The sequence below is a fragment of the Gorilla gorilla genome, chromosome 3 (assembly GCF_029281585.2).
Source record: "Gorilla gorilla gorilla isolate KB3781 chromosome 3, NHGRI_mGorGor1-v2.1_pri, whole genome shotgun sequence".
NCBI lineage: Eukaryota > Metazoa > Chordata > Mammalia > Primates > Hominidae > Gorilla > Gorilla gorilla.
The window spans coordinates 11,068,801-11,086,948 of NC_073227.2; the positions used below are offsets into that span (position 1 = coordinate 11,068,801).

The 18,148-nt window shown below is 48.6% G+C and overlaps 1 protein-coding gene across 1 annotated transcript in view; it reads left to right on the forward strand.

Moving 5' to 3' along the window:
- RNF4 (ring finger protein 4) overlaps nt 1–18,148 on the forward strand; it is a 46,553-nt gene that overhangs the window by 26,073 nt on the left and 2,332 nt on the right. The window contains exons 3-7 of the mRNA XM_004038341.5: nt 1,923–2,037; nt 5,590–5,669; nt 16,584–16,593; nt 17,065–17,224; nt 17,708–17,756. Of these exons, the coding sequence (XP_004038389.1) occupies nt 1,923–2,037; nt 5,590–5,669; nt 16,584–16,593; nt 17,065–17,224; nt 17,708–17,756 (414 nt within the window). The remainder of the gene's footprint in view (nt 1–1,922; nt 2,038–5,589; nt 5,670–16,583; nt 16,594–17,064; nt 17,225–17,707; nt 17,757–18,148) is intronic.

An 18,148-nucleotide genomic window follows, 5' to 3' on the forward strand; every position in this document is an offset into this window, starting at 1 on the left:
GTCAGCTCCCTTGAGGCCAAGAGCAGCTGCTCACTTGGGAGTTTTGGCTGCTGTCGCTTGGCCTCTGGGCCCTCCTGGGGCTGGTTCTGTGCTCCTTAGTCCGTGGGAAGTTACTAGACCCAGCTTCATTTCCAAAACATCTCAAGCTGCCATTTGATAAGAGTAGCATTGGAACACAGAATCAGGCTTATCCCTGTTGCCTAGCGAGGGCTTGGCTGGATGGTGGGTGTTCCTGGATCATGTATGAATCTCTCCTGCAATATCTGGTCCTTTCAGAGTTTCCTGGGACAGATTGACCCTAGTAAGGCTAAGGAATTGGGATAGTAGTAGCATCTTCCGTCTCTGCGCAGTACTTCACATACATGATCTCATTTAGACCTTATAACAGCTCTGCAAGGCTGGTACTGGTGAGGAACTTGAGACTTAGTAGTGCAGTACTTGTCCCAGGTTGTCCAGTGCAAAGGATAGCAGGACAGGGCACAGGGAGAAGAGCACAGAAACACCAGTGGGAATTACAAGGTGACAGGCTCTGTTGGGAAGCTCTCTTTTTTTTTTTTTTTGGGTGAGATGGAGAGTTACTCTTGTTGCCCAGGCTGGAGTGCAGTGGCACAATCTCGGCTCACCACATCCTCCGCCTCCCAGGTTCAAGTGATTCTCCTGCCTCAGCCTCCCGAGTAGCTGGGATTACAGGCATGTGCCACCACGCCCAGCTAATTTTGTATTTTTAGTAGAGACGGGTTTCACCGTGTTGCCCAGGCTGATCTTGAACTCCTGACCTCTGGTGATCCGCCCGCCTCTGCCTCCCAAAGTGCTGGGATTACAGGCCTGAGCCACTGCGCCTGGCCAGCTCTGTCTCTTGATTAAGGTGGAGGATATTCTCAGCTTGTCTTTTGGGACCAGGCAGACCAGAAATGCTGGAGCGTATTGGCAAACCAGCAGCCTAAGGATTTGGAAGAAAGGCTGGTCAGAGTGCCAGTTGCATATCAACCAGCTGAGAGCCTGAACTTTCCGGAAGACATGGCTCTTGGGTAGCCACTGGGAACAGGCTTAAAACAGCTTTGGTTCTTTGAGTTCTTTGTGGGGAGTGATTGTCTGGTGTGAATCACAGTTGATAGTGCCCTGAAAGGTTCAAGGCCACATTTCCCAGGGGAAGATAAGCTTTCCACAATGTATAGAAACTCAGAAAACTCCAAGTTCTTTAAGCTAAGAAACAAAAAGGGCTCAGAAAGGCTGAACACAAAGTCAAGGAAGAGAAATTGATAACTTTTGGTTAAAGGGAAGGGTTTCCAGCCTTTTGGCCAGGGCATCCACTACCAAGTCCAAATCCTGACTTGGCCTCGAGCTTTTGTAAAGGGATGCATCGTGTCCCTTTTGACCTGCTGATAGTTTTTTTGAGATGGAGTCTCACACTGTCACCCGGGCTAGAGTACAGTGACGCGATCTCGCCTCACTGCAACCTCTGCCTCCCAGGTTCAAGTGATTCTCCTGCCTCAGCCTCTGGAGTAGCTGGGATTACAGGTGCCTGCTACCACGCCCAGCTAACTTTTTGTATTTTTAGTAGAGACGGGGTTTCACCATGTTGGCCAGGCTGACCTTGAACTCCTGACCTCATGATTCGCCCACCTCAGCCTCCCAAAGTGCTGGGATTACAGGCGTGAGCCACCATGCCCAGCCGACCTGCTGATAGTTTGATAAAACAGAAGTTTTACTTTCTGGAATTTCTACTCATTGTATGTTTTGGATGGTTTCTCTCTCTGTAAGCATTCAGTATTCTTGAATCTCAAGTTTTGAAAGGAGCCCTAACTTCAAGTCTACTCGCTGGCTTCTTAATGAAGTGAACCATTTCTATTGCCCGTTTAGTTCTTCCTGAAACCCTGACATTCTGGTGTTCATGTGACTCTTCTTTCCCCCTTGCTACTCAGAGAAAGCGTCGTGGTGGAGCAATAAATTCTAGACAAGCCCAGAAGCGAACTCGGGAAGCAACCTCCACCCCCGAGATTTCCTTGGAAGCAGAACCCATAGAACTCGTGGAAACTGGTAAGATTGCCAGGGACGCTACAACTGTGGGGTGTTAAAGTGGAGAGAGAACATTGTACCGGGGTGAGCTAGTAGAAGGTGCTTTCAGTGTCTTTAGAAGGCCTATGCAGTCTCACACTCACCATGTACAACTCAAAGCTTCACAGCTTCTGAAATAGCTTCTCAACTGGGCTAATGGTTCAACTCTGGTAATGTGCAGCAGTGGGGTAGGACCCATTTAAAAAAAAATCTAGCGCAAATGAGATAGCCCACCTTTTCTATCTGAAACTGCATCCCCAATTGCTGGACCTTGTAAAGTACTTTGCTTTCCTCTTCTGTTTTTCATTAGGACATGAAATCACCCAAGAAGGCAAACTTGTCCACAGAGCTCCCTGTGTTGGAGCTTGGTATAGGCAGAGGCCAGATTGGATTTCCCCTTTCTGCCTGCTCAAGAAGTGGTTGATGGCTGGCCTAAGTCCCTTTGCTCTGCATATATTGTTTTTATAACTAGGATACCTGCAAACTGGCATTTTATTTATTTTTATTTATTTATTTATTTTTGAGATACAGTCTTGCTCTGTCGCCCAAGCTAGAGTGTAGTGGTGCAATCTCGGCTCACTGCAAGCTCCACATCCTGGGTTCACGCCATTCTCCTGCCTCAGCCTCCCAAGTAGCTGCGACTATAGGCACCCGCCACCACACCCGGCTAATTTTTTGTATTTTTAGTAGAGACAGGGTTTCACCATGTTAGCCAGGATGGTCTCGATCTCCTGACCTTGTGATCCGCCCGTCTCGGCCTCCCAAAATGCTGGTATTACAGGCGTGAGCCACTGCACCCGGCCATGCAAACTCGCGTTTTAAACAGAAGAAACTTAGTGCAAGATAAATTTCATGGGCCCCCCAGGAGAAGTGAAGTTCTCTATATGGTCTCTGAGTTTCACTTCTACAAATGAGTTCTTGAAAGCCTTGACTTGAGGCTAGGATCCTGGCTCTAGACCAAAAAGGAACGAACTGCTTTCCATCATGGCACTTGTCATCCTCTAGGCAGTCTTACCCCTGTGTGTACTTAGGGCTGCCCGTTAGAGCACTGTTTTGTTTTTGTTTCTGTTTGAGACAGAGTTTCGTTCTGTCACCCAGGTTTGAGTGCAATCACGTGATCTCGGCTCACTGCAACCTCTGCCTCCCAGGTTTAAGCAAGTCTCCTGCCTCAGCTTCCCAAGTAGCTGGGATCATAGGCGCCCACCACCACACCCGGCTAATTTTTTTTTGTATTTTTAGTAGAGACGGGGTTTCACCGTGTCAGTCAGGCTGATCTCGAACTCCTGACCTCAGATTATCCACCTGCCTTGGCCTCCCAAAGTGCTGGGATTACAGGCGTGAGCCACCCGCCCGGCCTAGAGCACTGTTTTTGTAAGAGCCCAGAATTGTGTTCACCAGAAAGAGAATGGTTCAATAAATCGTTGTATATCAGTATATGGACTGTTGGGCAGCCCTTCTTTTTAATAAAGAATGCAATAATTTTATATAAATTATATTGTATATCTAAGATTATCATGGTTTTTATTCTTGTGAAACTTTATGATACAAGAAAATAAAACAGGCCAGCCAGATTGCTTGAGCCCAGGAGTTCCAGACCAGCCTGGACAACATAGTGAGACCCTGTCTCTATAAATAAAAAAATTAGCCAAGTGTGGGAGGCTGAGGTAGGAGGATCACTTGAGCCTGGAACATTGAGGCTGCAGTGAGCCGTGATCGTGCCACTGCACTCTAGCCTGGCCAACAGCAAGACCCCACCTAAAAAATAAGTAAAAGAAGTTAAGTTGGGTTGGGCGCCATGGCTCGCTCCTATAATCCCAGCACTTTGGGAGGCCGAGGCGTGCAGATCACCTGAGGTCAGGAGTTCAAGACCAGCCTGGCCGACATGGCGAAACCCCATCTCTACTAAAAATGCAAAAATTAGACGGGCGTGGTGGCGGGCGCCTGTAATCCCAGCTACTTGGGAGGTTGATGCAGGAGAATCACTTGAACCTGGGAGGTAGAGGTTGCAGTGAGCCGAGATCGTGCCACTGCACTCCTGCCTGGACGACAGAGCGAGACTCTGTCTCAAAAAAAAAAAGTTAAATGCATTACAAGACACCTTCCCCAAATATTAGACCAATACTATTTCTTTAAAAACTTCATTTAGTGTTTTGTTGTTGTTGTTGTTGTTTGTTTGTTTTTGAGATGGAGTTTTGCTCTTGTCGCCCAGGCTGGGGTGCAGTGGCGTGATCTTTGCATCCCGGGGTTCGAGCAATTCTCATGCCTCAGCCTCCCGAGTAGCTGGGATTACAGGCATGTGCCACCACGCCTCGCTAATTTTGTATTTTTAGTAGAAACGGAGTTTCTCCATGTTGGTCAGGCTGGTCTTGAACTCTCAACCTCAGGTGATCCGCCCACCTCAGCCTCCCAAAGTGCTGGGATTACAGGTGTGAACCACTGTGCCTGGCCCATTCAGTGCTTTTTAATATTAATATTAATAGTAATCAGAAATAAAAATGGTTGTGCATCATTTTTTACTTTATATAAATGGAAGTTGTACATTAACTGTTTGGTCCATGTCCTTCTCACCTTTATCCTGTGCTCATGTAGACATCACAGTATACCCTAAGGGCTGAAAGGCAAGCTTCACAACAGATGCAACCCATTTTGTATGTTGAGGTTCTAGCTATCAGTATATATCACTGTTATTCTCCATCCAACTAGGGAGACAAACTTGAGAGATAAATGGAAATTAAAAGTTTGTCCTTGGCCGGGCACGGTGGGTCACACCTGTAATCCCAACACTTTGGAAGACTGAAGCGGGTGGATCATGAGGTCAGGAGTTCAAGACCAGCCTGGCCAAGATGGTGAAACCCCATCTCTACTAAAAATACAAACAAAATTAGCCAGGCGTGCTGCCAGGCGCCTGTAATCCCAACTACTTGGGAGGCTGAGACAGAGAATTGCTGGAACCCAGGAGGCAGAGGTTGCAGTGAGCCAAGATCGCACCACTGCACTCCAGCCTTGGCGACAGAGCGAGACTCTGTCTCAAAAAAAAAAAAAAAAAAAAAAGAGTTTGCCCTAGATTAACCGATGAAGTTACTAAGCTAAGCCTGACTTTTGGTCCTTGGGCCAAGTGAGAGTGGTCAGCTTCACCTGCTGGGAGGAGCAGAGGTTTCAGGCTGGTCCATCCCAAAGAGAAAGGCCCGGGGCTGGGCATGCACGGTGCGTTCTCCCAGATGGGGCACAGAGGCATAGCCGTGTGGAAGTGGGATGCCGTGGAATAGAGGTATGCACATGCGCATACATACATAACCCCCCAGGTACATTTGTAAAAACCATACCTCCCCACTCAGAGCAGAATTCTGGAAGGGTGGTTACTGGCTTTCCCTCCTGAGGGAGGTGTTGGTACTGGTGCTCTTTGCAGTGTATACTTCAGGATTGTTTTAGTTTGGGGTAAGCCTATATTACATTAGCAGTCATACTAAAGTGTAGAGGGATACAACCTTACTTTCCTCTTAATCTTAATGCTTGTTGAAATACTTTCTTTTGAAGCTGGAGATGAAATTGTGGACCTCACCTGTGAATCTTTAGAGCCTGTGGTGGTTGATCTCACTCACAATGACTCTGTTGTGGTAAGTGTTGGAGTGTGAGAGTCAGCTGTTTCTTGGGTATGGGTCCCTGGCCAGTGCCAGCATCTGACAGCCTTGGTCACAGACTCCAAGTCAAGGTTACAGCTTATGCTAAAGAAGTTCATGCATCTTGTGGAATTGAGCTTTTAGAAAGAAAATAAACAGTAACAATAATAATAACAAAGAAGTTAATGCATTCAGTGACGAGAGCCCAAAATGAAAAATGTTTCTGGAAAATCATTTGTTATAGCCTTGTCGCCTGTGGAGTAGGTCTGTGTAACCTGACCTTGTCACACCTGGGCACAAAAGTGGTTTGGGGAGAATCTCAAGGCCCCCACATCTGTCTTCAGTCCCTGATTCCACAGTTTACACCAGCTGTGTGACCTTGGGCATGTGACTTAGCCTCATTCACTTTCCATGAAATGGGGACAGGTCACTCATGTCAGCAGGGCATGGTGTAAGACATCTTACAACAGATGGCGTGTTTTGAGTGCCTGACACCTAGAATGGTGCCCAGTCACTGTGAGTGTATGCCCTCCCAACTGAAAGGAAAGGGAACGTTGGCTCAGCACTGCCCATGGGAAATCTCTCAAGTTCCAAAAGTGCCTGCTGCTTAGCATGGCCTCGGGGGATGCAGGCTCCCTGCATTGCCACCTGATGCCTGCTGCATCCTGATGCCAGGGAGGCTGGAGCCCAGGAGGCTGCCTGTGTCCCTGTCTCATGGCACCGGTTACAGACTGCAGGGGACGTGTGTGTACGTGTCCTGCCTGCCAGGAGGGAGGCCTTGTCTGGTCAGAGGACACATGGAGAAGCTATTTCTGATAGACCTGTTTCATGGTGCACGCAGGTCTGGGAATCTGGTCAGCATCTTAAGGGCAGGTTTGCCTCTGGAAGATGCCACTTGAGTGTTTTCTGACAGCGTGCTTGGAACACAGGTCGGGGTGGGGGCACACTTGGCAGCATTGGCAGTGGGGTGGTAAGTGCTGCTGAGCAGGACTGTGGGGTGTGGGGGCTGCTAGTAGCTGAGTCTTCGCCTTGGCCCTGGGCTCACTGGTGTTGGGGTTATCCTGTTTGGCTGATGCCTGGGTATCTGAATAGGGACACCCCATAGGTGTTGCTTCTTAGCTTGCTGAGAACTTCAGAATAGGGTTATACTGAGAAGTTTCAAGACTTCAATGCAAAGAAAAGGGCAGGGATGGAAAACCATCTGAGATAAGCAGCAGTGGGTTTAGTTGTAAGTGGTCCCTGCTTAGGTCTCATTAGTGTGTTTTCTGAGGTAAATACACACATATGACTTTGCTTATCGTCCCTATGTACTCCATGGAGTTCTGGAAAGATAACTAATTTGGTATGTTAGCTGACAGCTACAGCATAGTCACTGATTTTTTTCCCTCTTTCTTTTTCCCAGCTGACACCTTGGTTTCACCAGTTGCTAATTAAAGCTGGAAAGTGGTGTCTGCAGAAGTTTTTTTATTTTTTGTTTTTTGTTTTTCTTGAATACTCAGTGTTCACCACAGTCTTCTTGGCCTTCTCTCTGCCAGACCCTGAGGAGAGAGCTAGGATTTTGACTGCAGGAAGACAATGATTGATTGGCTTTTGTTGGCTGACAAACCAACATCATTTCCCCTTTCACACTTGTGTTTTCTTTTGCTTTAGAAACAGGGTCTCAGGCTGGGCGCGGTGGCTCACGCCTGTAATCTTAGCACTTTGGGAGGCCGAGGTGGGCAGACCACAAGGTCAGGAGTTTGAGATCAGCCTGGCCAACATGGTGAAACCCTGTCTCTACTAAAAATACAAAAATTATGCGGACGCCTGTAGTCCCAGCTACTCAGGAGGCTAAGGCAGGAGAATCGCTTGAACCCAGGAATCAGAGGTTGCAGTGAGCCAAGATCACGCCACTGCACTCCAGCCCGGGTGACAGAATGAGACTCCATCTCAAAAAAAAAAAAAAAAAAAAATACAAAAATTAGCCAGGCGTGATGATGCATACCTGTAATCCCAGCTACTCGGGAGGCTAAGGCAGGAGAATTACTTGAACCCAGGAGGCAGAGGTTGCAGTGAGCCGAGATCGCGCCACTGCACTCCAGCCTGGGCGACAGAGCAAGACTCTGTCTCAAAAAAAAAAAAAAAAGAAAAGAAACAGGGTCTCACTCTGTTGCCCAGGCTAGAGAGCAGTGGCATGATCATACCTTACTGCAGCCTACAACCCCTGAGCTTAAGTGATTCTCCCACATTATCCTCCTGAGTAGCTGAGACTACAGGTGCATGCCACCATACCCTACTAAATTTGGGTCGGATGGTGGTGGTGATTTTTTAATATTTTTGTAGAGACAGGGTCTCACTGTGATGCCCAGGCTGGTCTTGAACTCCTGGGCTCAAGCAGTCACCCACCTCAGCCTCCCAAAGCACTAGGATTACAGGTGTGAGCCACCACACTGGCCAGCTTTGTTTTGTTTTGATGACTAAGCTGCTCTTGCTAAAAGGGCTTCCTCTCTGAACTTCCCTACCTTTCTTCTGTTTCCCTGGGCTAGGGCTCCATGTTGGCAGTCCTACTCCCAGTTAACCTGGGGCTGTCTGGTTAACCTTTATAAGATCTGCAGTCATTGGGAGACCCGGGGACCAGGAATATTGGTGTTGAGGGAGCTACCCTGGAAAATGGATGGGTGGCCAGAGGGAGAGCTGATAGGTAAAAGGGAGACGCTCCTGGCTTGGGAAGCAGGAGTCCTAGGTTGTGGTCTCTCAGATCTACTGGTCAGTTTGATCATTGGATTTATCTCACGCTGTCCTCAGTGTTCTCAGCCACAAAATAACTGTTTTGGACTTGATAGCTCTTGCTAATCATTCTCTACTTTTGATTTTAATAAGTCCAAGTGCCAGTTTATGAATTTACACTGAGACATATACTTGAGTTTGGAATTCTGCCTCTGAGCAGATCTGTTTGGGAGGCCTCTAATGCTATTCACTGAGGATAAGGGGCATCTATAGATGGATCGTGTGTTCAGGGTGACCCTAGACTCCACCTGCAGGACAGTATAAAATGGATAAATGTATTCATTCTGGAAGTGGGGTAACCTTCCTTGCCAGTTCCGCCAGGACCTGTCGAATAGTTTGAGTGCACTGCCTTAGCTCCAGTAGCTCTGTACCTGTAATATAGGAATCCCTGGATACCAGGATCCAGAGGTAGCCGTTAGAACATCAGGGAACCCTCTAAACTTTGTGCCTGTGGTCCCAGCTGCTGGAAAGGCTGAGCAAGGAGGATCACTTGAGCTCAGGAGTTCAAGGCAAGCCTGGGCAACAAGGTGAGACCCTGTCTTCTTCAAAAAAGAAAAAAAGACTGGAAACTTGGCATACAGGTGTGCACATTCTTCCAACTTTCGAAGGAATTCAAAGCCCCTGAAAAATGAAGGGAAATGAAAAATGCGGTAAGATGCAGTGAGAGACTTTGTTCATCTCGTTTGATTAGTTTCCCTCAAAATGAACTTTCATTTTTGGCATTGCATAGCCTAGAAAAGGCATCACCGCTGTGTCCCGAGGTGTGAGTGTCTTTGATTTTTACTGGATAAATGCCAGACTTTTCTAAAGAGGGAGCAGTTCACATTCATGACAGTGTTTGAGGTTCTCCACATCCTCATGGCCACTTTTAATTTTAGCCATTCTGATGCTTGTCCAGTGGTGTCTCACTGTGGTTTTAATTTGTGCTTTTTGATTACAAATGGGATCAAACACCTTTTCATGTTTATTTTTCTCTTTGGTGACGTGCCTGTTTAAAACTTCTTTGTTTTATAGCTTTTTTTTTTTTTTTTTTTTTTGAGACGCAGTCTTGCACTGTTACCCAGGCTGGAGTGCAGTGGCGCGATCTCGGCTCACTGTAAGCTCTGCATCCTGGGTTCACGCCATTCTCCTGCCTCAGCCTCCAGAGTAGCTGGGACTACAGGCACCCGCCACCATGCCTGGCTCATTTTTTGTATTTTTTTTTTTTTTTTTAGTAGAGACAGGGTTTCACCGTGTTAGCCAGGATGGTCTCGATCTCCTGACCTCATGATCCACCCGCCTTGGCCTCCCAAAGTGGGATTACAGGCATGAGCCACCGCGCCTGGCTTTTTTTTTTTTTGAGACAGAGTCTCACTCAGGCTGGAGTCACCCAGGCTGGAGTGCAGTGGCACGATCTCAGTTCACTCAGTTCACCTCCGCCTCCCGGGTTCAAGCAATTCCCCTGCCTCAGCCTATTGAGTAGCTGGGACTATAGGCACGCACCACCATGCCAGGCTAATTTTTTATATTTTTAGTAGAGATGGGGTTTCACCATGTTACCCAGGCTGTTCTTGAACTCTTGACCTCAGGTGATCCACTCGCCTTGGCCTCCCAAAGTGCTGGGATTATAAGCATGAGCCGCTGCACCTGGCTGTTACATAGCTTTTTTTTATACAACTTGCGTATATAAACTTTTTTCATCATAAATAGGACTTTTCACTTTAGTACCTAGCTCATCCCAGTAGCTTTTCCAGAACTGCTGTCTTCACCACAAAGCTCCCTACGTTTTCCCAATGCAAACCTGAGTGTTTTTAGCATTTTAACTTTCCTCACAGAGAAGACATCGTGGAGCGGATAAATAGATTTGCAGGCATTTCTGTGTCTTCTCCAATGCTGTCTGGAATAATTTTCTCCACCACTTCTTTCAAGTTATTTGTCTGCATCTCTCTTTTTTTTTTTTTTTTTTTTTTTTTTGAGATGGAGTCTCGCTCTGTTGCCCAAGCTGGAGTACAGTGGTGCGATCTCGGCTCACTGCCAGCTCCGCCTCCTGGGTTCACACCATTCTCCTGCCTCAGCCTCCAGAGTAGCTGGGACTACAGGCGCCCGCCACCACACCCGGCTAATTTTTTGTATTTTTAGTAGAGACAGGGTTTCACCATGTTAGCCAGGGTGGTCTTGATCTCCTGACCTTGTGATCCGCCCACCTCGGCCTCCTAAAGTGCTGGGATTATAGGTGTGAGCCACTGCGCCTGGCCTTGTCTGCATCTCTTGGGTCATGATTTCCATCATCTTAGACCTGTTGGTGCTGAGGTTTTCTCTAACCATTGGTAGTCTAGACATCAACATGAGCTTCAATCATGGTCTGCCTTTTTTTTTTTTTTTTTTTTTGAGACGGTTTCTCACTGTCACTCAGGCTAGAATGCAGTAGCGTGATCTCAGCTCACTGCAGACTCCGCCTCCTGGGTAGCTGGGACTATAGGCATGCACCACCACGCCCAGCTAATTTTTGTATTTTTTTGTAGAGACAGGATTTTGCCATGTTGTCTAGGCTGGTCTCGAACTCCTGACCTCAAGTGATCCACCCGGGTGATCTGCCATTTTTAAATCACCCAACACATTTTGTCATGGGTAAGACCCATGCATGTAAGCTAGGCAGTTTTTGCCCTGAACATCTTGAACAGTCAGCTTGAGTTTTCTGCAAATCAGCAAGCCTTCAAACATAACCCTTGAGGCCATCAGATACAATTTTGGTTCCTTGAGTCCTATAAACTTTTTAAATCGTTGAAAAAATTGAACTAGAACAAAGCAAACCATTAGTTGTTTTCTTTTTCCCCCCTGAGACAGAGTCTCGCTCTGTCACCCAGGCTGGAGTGCAGTGGCACAGTCTTGGCTCACTGCAACCTCCATCTCCAGGGTGCCAGCGATTCCCATGTCTCAGCCTCCTGAGTAGCTGGGATTACAGGTACATGCCACCACGGCCAGCTAATTTTTGTATTTTTAGTAGAGACGGTTTTGCCATGTTGACCAGGCTGGTCTCGAACTCCTGGCCTCAAGTGATATACCTGACTCAGCCTCCCAAAGTGCTAGGATTACAGACGTGAGCCACCATGTCTGGCCTCCTTGGTTGCTTTTTAACAGCAAATAATCTTTTTTTTTTTTCCATGTTGTGTGCTTTCTCCAAATTTGTTTTTCTTCTTCTTCTTCTTCTTCTTTTTTCCCCTTGAAACAGGGTCTCACTTTGTTACCCAGGCTGGAGTGCAGTGGTGCCATCACGGCTCACTGCAGCCTGTACCTTCTGGGCTCAATTGAGCTTCCTGCCTCAGCCTCCTAAGTAGCTGGGACTATAGGGGTATGTCACCGTCCCTGGCTGATTTTTTATATTTTTTTGGAGAGACAAGGTCTTACCGTGTTGCCCAGGGTGGTCTCAAACTCCTGGGCTCAAGTGATCCTCCCACCTTGGTTTCCCAAAGTGCTGGGATTATAGTTGTGAGCCACTGAGCCTGACCTTGGGTCACTTTTCATGAGCATTTTCAGTATGCCAGTCTCTGCTCTGGCTAGAAGCAATGCAGTGGTAGAAAAGAGACTGGCAACTCTCTTTAAGGAATCGAGATTTTTTAAGGGGAAGGTTATTGAAAATGTTACTTAGGCTGTTTTTCTTAAATTTCCAAAGATTGTCTCTTAGTAAGGTTGATTTTTTGGAATCTTTTTTTGGTCTGTTTCTATAATGTATTAATAAGTCACACTATTTGTGTTTTATTCTGTATCCTGCCTGGTTTTCCATTTATGAGACTCTGTAGAAAGGATACTTGATAAAGGCTTTTCTGGAAGGAAGGAAGGAAGGAAGGAAGGAAGGAAGGAAGAGGGAGGGAGGGACAGAACCCTGTAGATCTCTGGGTGTAAAGGACACAGGAGGCACACTGTTGGAATAAGTGAGCCAGCCCAATTCCATAGAAAGAAAGAAGAGCTCAGAAAAGCCCAAACATCATATCCAGGAATTAGCCAAGATGGGTTGGCTACTCGACTACAATGTGATTGTCCGCACCAGTCTTCCCGACTTTCCTGCCAGTGTTCCAAGTAACAGGCATCAGTAACTGCATGATGTGTGTAGCTGTTGGACATTGAGTAGCCTTTTGTGTGCACAGTGCTTGGAGATGGCTGTTTTTCCAGTGGAGCAATGTGCAGTGCTGTGAGCTGTAAAGTTGTCTAAAGCAAGTGTGTCTTGGTGCCCTTGGCTGGGTGAACATTCCTAGAAATGCCAGGGGCCAGCCTGAGTGCACGGGACCCAGTGATTCCTATACTTGGCTTCTTTCATGCGGAGGTGTTCTGAGGCTCACCTGTGCTTTTAGAAGCACAAAGGGGCTTCGAGTGACCAATCAGATGTGCCTGCTGCAGGTCCACTCGTCTCTAAATGCTCTGACTTGTGGACTGTTGTCCATAGTTGAGAAGAAGCTAGAGTAAAATAAAATGTATGAGTGAGTGAATCTTTTTCTTTTTTTTTCTTTTCTCTTTTTGAGACCGGGTCTTGCTCTGTTGCCCAGGCTGGAAGGCAGGGGCCCGATCTCAGCTCACCGTAGCCTCAACCTCCCAGGTTGAAGAGATCCTCCTGCCTCAGCCCCAGGAGTACTGGGACTACAGGTACACACTGCCATGCCCAGCTTATTTTTCGTATTGAGGGGGTCTCGCCATGTTGCCCAGGATGGTCTCGAGCTCCTGAGCTCAAGCGATTCATCCCGCCTTGGCCTCCCAGGGTGCTGGGATTGCAGATATGGGACACCATGCCCAGCCGAGGAAGTGTGAATTTCTGATCTTGGGCTAGCTTACCACAGTACTAATTAAACTATGCAGTTCAGGGGATTAGTTAATTGTTGTTATTTCAGTTTTGGTTTTTCACTTATCTTAAAAGCCACTCAAATAGATTAGAGGCCCCAGAGCTTGTGTTACACCTCTATCCATCTCTCAACTCATCTGATAGGCATTCATGAAGCGCTGGTACTCTTCCCTCTGCACCTATCTTCTGTGCTGGGCAAGTACTGTGCCACCTGCAGGGCCATAGCTGTGATTTAGGTTCATTACAGAGTTCTTGAGATGTCTGCAGGGATTCTGGAATTTGATGTGACTCGGCCACTGGGTGGAGGGAACACCAGTGATCAATACTGTATTGTCCACCAGCTGAGAGGCCAGGCTGTGGTGGTTGGTTTTGTTTTTTTTTGTTTGGTTTTTGTTTTGTTTTGTTTTTTGTTTTTGTTTTTGTTTTGTTTTGTTTTGTTTTGTTTTTGAGACGGAATTTCACTCTTGTTGCCCAGGCTGGAGTGCAATGGTGCAATCTCGGCTCACCACAGCCTCCATCTCCCAGGTTCAAGTGAGTCTCCTGCCTCAGCCTCCTGAGTAGCTGGGATTACAGACATGAGCCACCACACGCCCGGCTAATTTTGTGTTTTTAGTAGAGGCGGGGTTTCTCCATGTTGGTCAGCCTGGTCTCAAACTCCCGACCTCGGGTGATCTGCCCGCGTCTGCCTCCCAGAGTGCTGGGATTACAGGCATGAGCCACTGCCCCGGGCCTTTTTTTTTTTTAAAGACAGTTTCACTATTATCGCCTAGGCTGGAGTACAATGGCACGATCTCAGCTCACTGCAGCCTCCACCTCCCAGGCTCAAGTGATTCTCCTGCCTCAGCCTCCCAAGTAGCTGGGATTACAGGTGCCCACCACCACACCCGGCTAATTTTTGTAGTTTTAGTAGAGACAGGGTTTCACCATGTTGGCCAGGCTGGTCTCAAACTCCTGACCTCAGGTGTTCTGCCTGCCTCCGCCTCCCAAATGCTGGGATTACAGGCATGAGCCACCGGGCCCGCACTTTTCTTTTTTTCTTTTTGAGACAGTTTTGCTATTGTTGTCTAGGCTGGAGCGCAATGGCGTGACCTCGGCTCACTGCCCCCTCCACCTCCTGGGTTCAAGTGATTCTCCTGCCTCAGCCTCCCAAGTAGTTGGGACTACAGCCACGCGCCACCACACGCAGCTAATTTATGTAGTTTTAGTAGAGACAGGGTTTCGCCATGTTGGTCAGGCTGGTCTCGAACTCCTGGCCTCGAGTGATCCACCTGTCTCAGCCTCCCAAAGTGCTGAGATTCCAGGTGTGAGCCACCGCGCCCAGCCTGTGGTGTCGTTCTTATACTGAAGACTCATCTGGAAGCTGTTTTTCTCTCATTAAAAGTGGGGACAGTCAGAATTGTTACCAGTGAGGAAACACTCTGGCGACCCTGTTCTTATGCACCCCAGTAGTTGTGTGTGTATCACCTGCTGCTTGCCAGCAGCCCCTGGGCTCAGTGCTCAGGACAGGCCTCAGTTTGGTACCATCCACAGGCAAGCTGGGTATGACTCACAGGAGACCATAAAGACTCAGTACGCACACTGTCATGGCTGGGGCACTGGGAGTGTCATACCCTTTCCAGGTGTCCACACCTAATTAGTGGGTCATCTTGGCAGAGGGTGGGTGGGGGCATGTTGGAGCTGTAGAAAGCTGGGGTCATTTCTAGCCACAGAAGAATTTGCTTTTGCTCCCAGCTAAACCCAAGGCTTTCCCCAAGGGCCAGCACTGTTACCAGAGCCTCCTTTTCTAGATTTCATGCGGACAGTACATTGTGCCGGCCCTGGTAAGTTTGGTCCTGATGGTGAGGTTGACTGGTTGTCCCCAGATTTCCCTTTTCACCGTCTGCAGTCTCCTCTAAGAGGAAAGGGAGCACTTTGCAGTGGCTCCACGTATGTGGATTATATTCTCATCCTCAAATCAAAGACCTTTATACTCAGTCCTACATCCTTCCTGCATGGCCGTTTGTGTATGTCAGGATGCCATTTGGGAAACAAAATCCACTCTAATTATTCCTAAGCTTAGTGGATTTTAACATGGAAGGAGAAGCCTAAATCAGCAGTCTCTAGGCTGGGTCTCCAGGAATAACTCTTGACCTCGAAGCATTGACCCACCTAGGGAGCTGCTGTGTCTGCTCCACGAAGAAGGTCTGGAGGTGGCATCCACCCCCTGCACTCATATCTTTGGGTTCGTGTAGACAGTACTGCAGACCCTTTCTAGGGAGGAGAGTCCTGGGCTCAAGACATAGCAGCCTCTGCTAGAAGTGTTTCTTCAGGATGCAGCTGTGCCTGCCAGTGCCAACACCCTTAGCAGCTCAAATCGGCCTCCATCCCCTGCCCTGCCAGTAGCATGAGTGTGTCTGTTTGAGGGAACTCGGTTCACGTCTAGGATCCTGGCTGCACGGGAGTCAGAGTAGAGGATTAGAGCTTCTTGTCACTGTAGGGCAGGATGTCCTGCCCAGGGGACAGGCAGGGTGAGGTGAGCAGTAGGGCTTTGGTGGTGAGAACTTTCCTGAAGCAGCCCCTCCTACGTGCTGAGCAAGAGGGAAAGGGCGTTCCACTGGCCCCCCTAGATGGGTAAGAGCACTTGGCCAGAAGGTGGGAGGAACCACGTTTGAAACTGTTGGAGCAGAAATTGTCTAGATGTAAGTTCTGAGCTGGCAGGTGAGAGGCTTGTCAGTTTTAGGCCCCCAGGACACAGAATTGGATTGTGTTCAATCCTTGGTGTGTGTCACGCATTGGTCATGCATAGCCTGCTTTTTCTCTGTTAGTTACTTGTAACAACCTACTGAGCAATGCAAATCCTCCTCCACATGAAGGCTCCACCTTGGCAGTGGCCTACATTGGCCGTGTCAGCTTGAGAGAGCATCATGCCCCTAGTGCTGTCTGAATGTTTACTGCCTCATGTAACCCTCACAACAGCACAGTCAGATGTGGGCTCTGGTGACTCTGTGCTTCAGAAGAGAAAGCTGCAGCCCCCAGATAGTAAGGTCCCCAGGTCTTGCAGTCAGCACATGGTGTGGCTCTGGCTGTGGCTGTGTTCACGCTCCCGGAGACTCCACTAAACACCCAGCAGGGAGAGACACAGCACATCAGCTGGGAGGTGGAGTGACCTGGGAAGTGGGCTTGACTGACTGGGAGAGGTGCACGGATCCTCTGTGGGTGGGAGGAGGGTGGGGCCTCTGCTGCTCACCAGAGGGTTCCACAGAGGGTGTCACACGTCAGAAAAAAGAAATGCCTTCATTTATCACTTATATCAAACTGATTGTTTCTTTCTCTTTTGTTTTTCTCCTTCTGTTTACAAGATTGTTGACGGTGAGTGGTTTCGTTTCCTTTTTCACTGGGTTTGGAGAGGAAACTGGCATAGGTGAGAGCCGCGGTGCTGCAGGTCTTGCCAAACCATCCCCAAGGGCTTGGAGCGCTCCAAGCAGGAAGATGCCTTCGCAGATGCTGTGGTCAGACCCGCACAGCCAGTCCCCCTTGTGCCTGCTGAAGAAACTTCACCACTATCACTGAGCACTGAGCTATAGTCCTTTCTTGTGGCCTACCAGATTTTGGAGAAGGCTGGTAGCTCACAGCAGGGGTTGGGGGTTTCTCCTGGGAAGATAAGATAGTGGCCTCCAGAGCTGGGCAGAACCTTCTGGGTTATAGCTGAGCATGGCAGCAGTTTGTCTCTGGGGGTCCCAGGCAGGGAAGGAAGAGGGTCTTAAGAGGCGTCAGGATGGGAGTGGTGAGGATGGTAAGAGTAGAGAGCCTCCAACCTGAAAATGTGACCTCTTACCTTAGAAAGAAGAAGACCAAGGAGGAATGCTAGGAGGCTGCCCCAGGACCATGCTGACAGCTGTGTGGTGAGCAGTGACGATGAGGAGTTGTCCAGGGACAGAGACGTGTATGTGACTACCCATACTCCCAGAAACGCCAGGGATGAGGGCGCTACAGGCCTCAGGTACCAACGTGCCCCTAGCTCTGCTGCCGCCATGCTAGGATGTGGGGTCAGGGCATGGGAATACTTTTCAGCAAATCTGTGAGCCCTTGGCCCTGGAAGGGCTTGCCCAAGCCTCTACCCAGCATCTGGATACAGTTGGAACTGGGTCCAGAACTGAGTCCAGCTATTCCCACTGTAACCAGAGGATGCCGAGTGCTGACACAGTGTGTGCAGACAGTCCCAGTGGCCCCAGACAGGGATCCTGGGGCCGGTAGGGGCCTGGGGGAGGGCAGGGTGACTCAGGTTGTGTGCACCTTCTCATGTTCACCCTGCCACACGCCCTTGGGGCAGTTGGCTTTCCTGAAAGTCTCTCGGATGCCCGTGCTAAGGCAGAGTCAGGAGGCCAGGGACGGGACTCTTGTAGGGGATAGGGGCCACTCGTGACAGGGTATAATAAAATGTTTGCGTTGACTGAAAAACTAACGTGAAGCACTGTGCTCTTAGGCCCTCGGGTACTGTCAGTTGTCCCATCTGCATGGACGGATACTCAGAGGTAAGTAAACCAAGCTGTATCTTCCTTGCTTCTGGTTTCTAAACTTCACTGAAAGAATTGGATGAAACAGGATCTTCTCCCTCGGTGGGATTGGACACCCCTACTCACAGTCATGCCTGGGCCGTCACTTACTGCAGATCTGCCTGTGAGGGGAGAATGTGCCAGTTTCTCCTTGGACCCTACAACTTTCACCTTCAGCCCCTATACTCCTGTATGCCCTGAGCTTCCGGGTGCAAATGCGTCCTCCTTTTTTGTCCCCCATCCTGGCTCTAACTGAAAGCTGCTAGTGTTTACTGGGGTCCCTCATAACCCTCTTGGGCTGTCACACTGTTGTGATGCCGTGGCCCCTGCCTCCTGCTCTCCAGCTGAGAGAGACCACAGCAGACACAGTT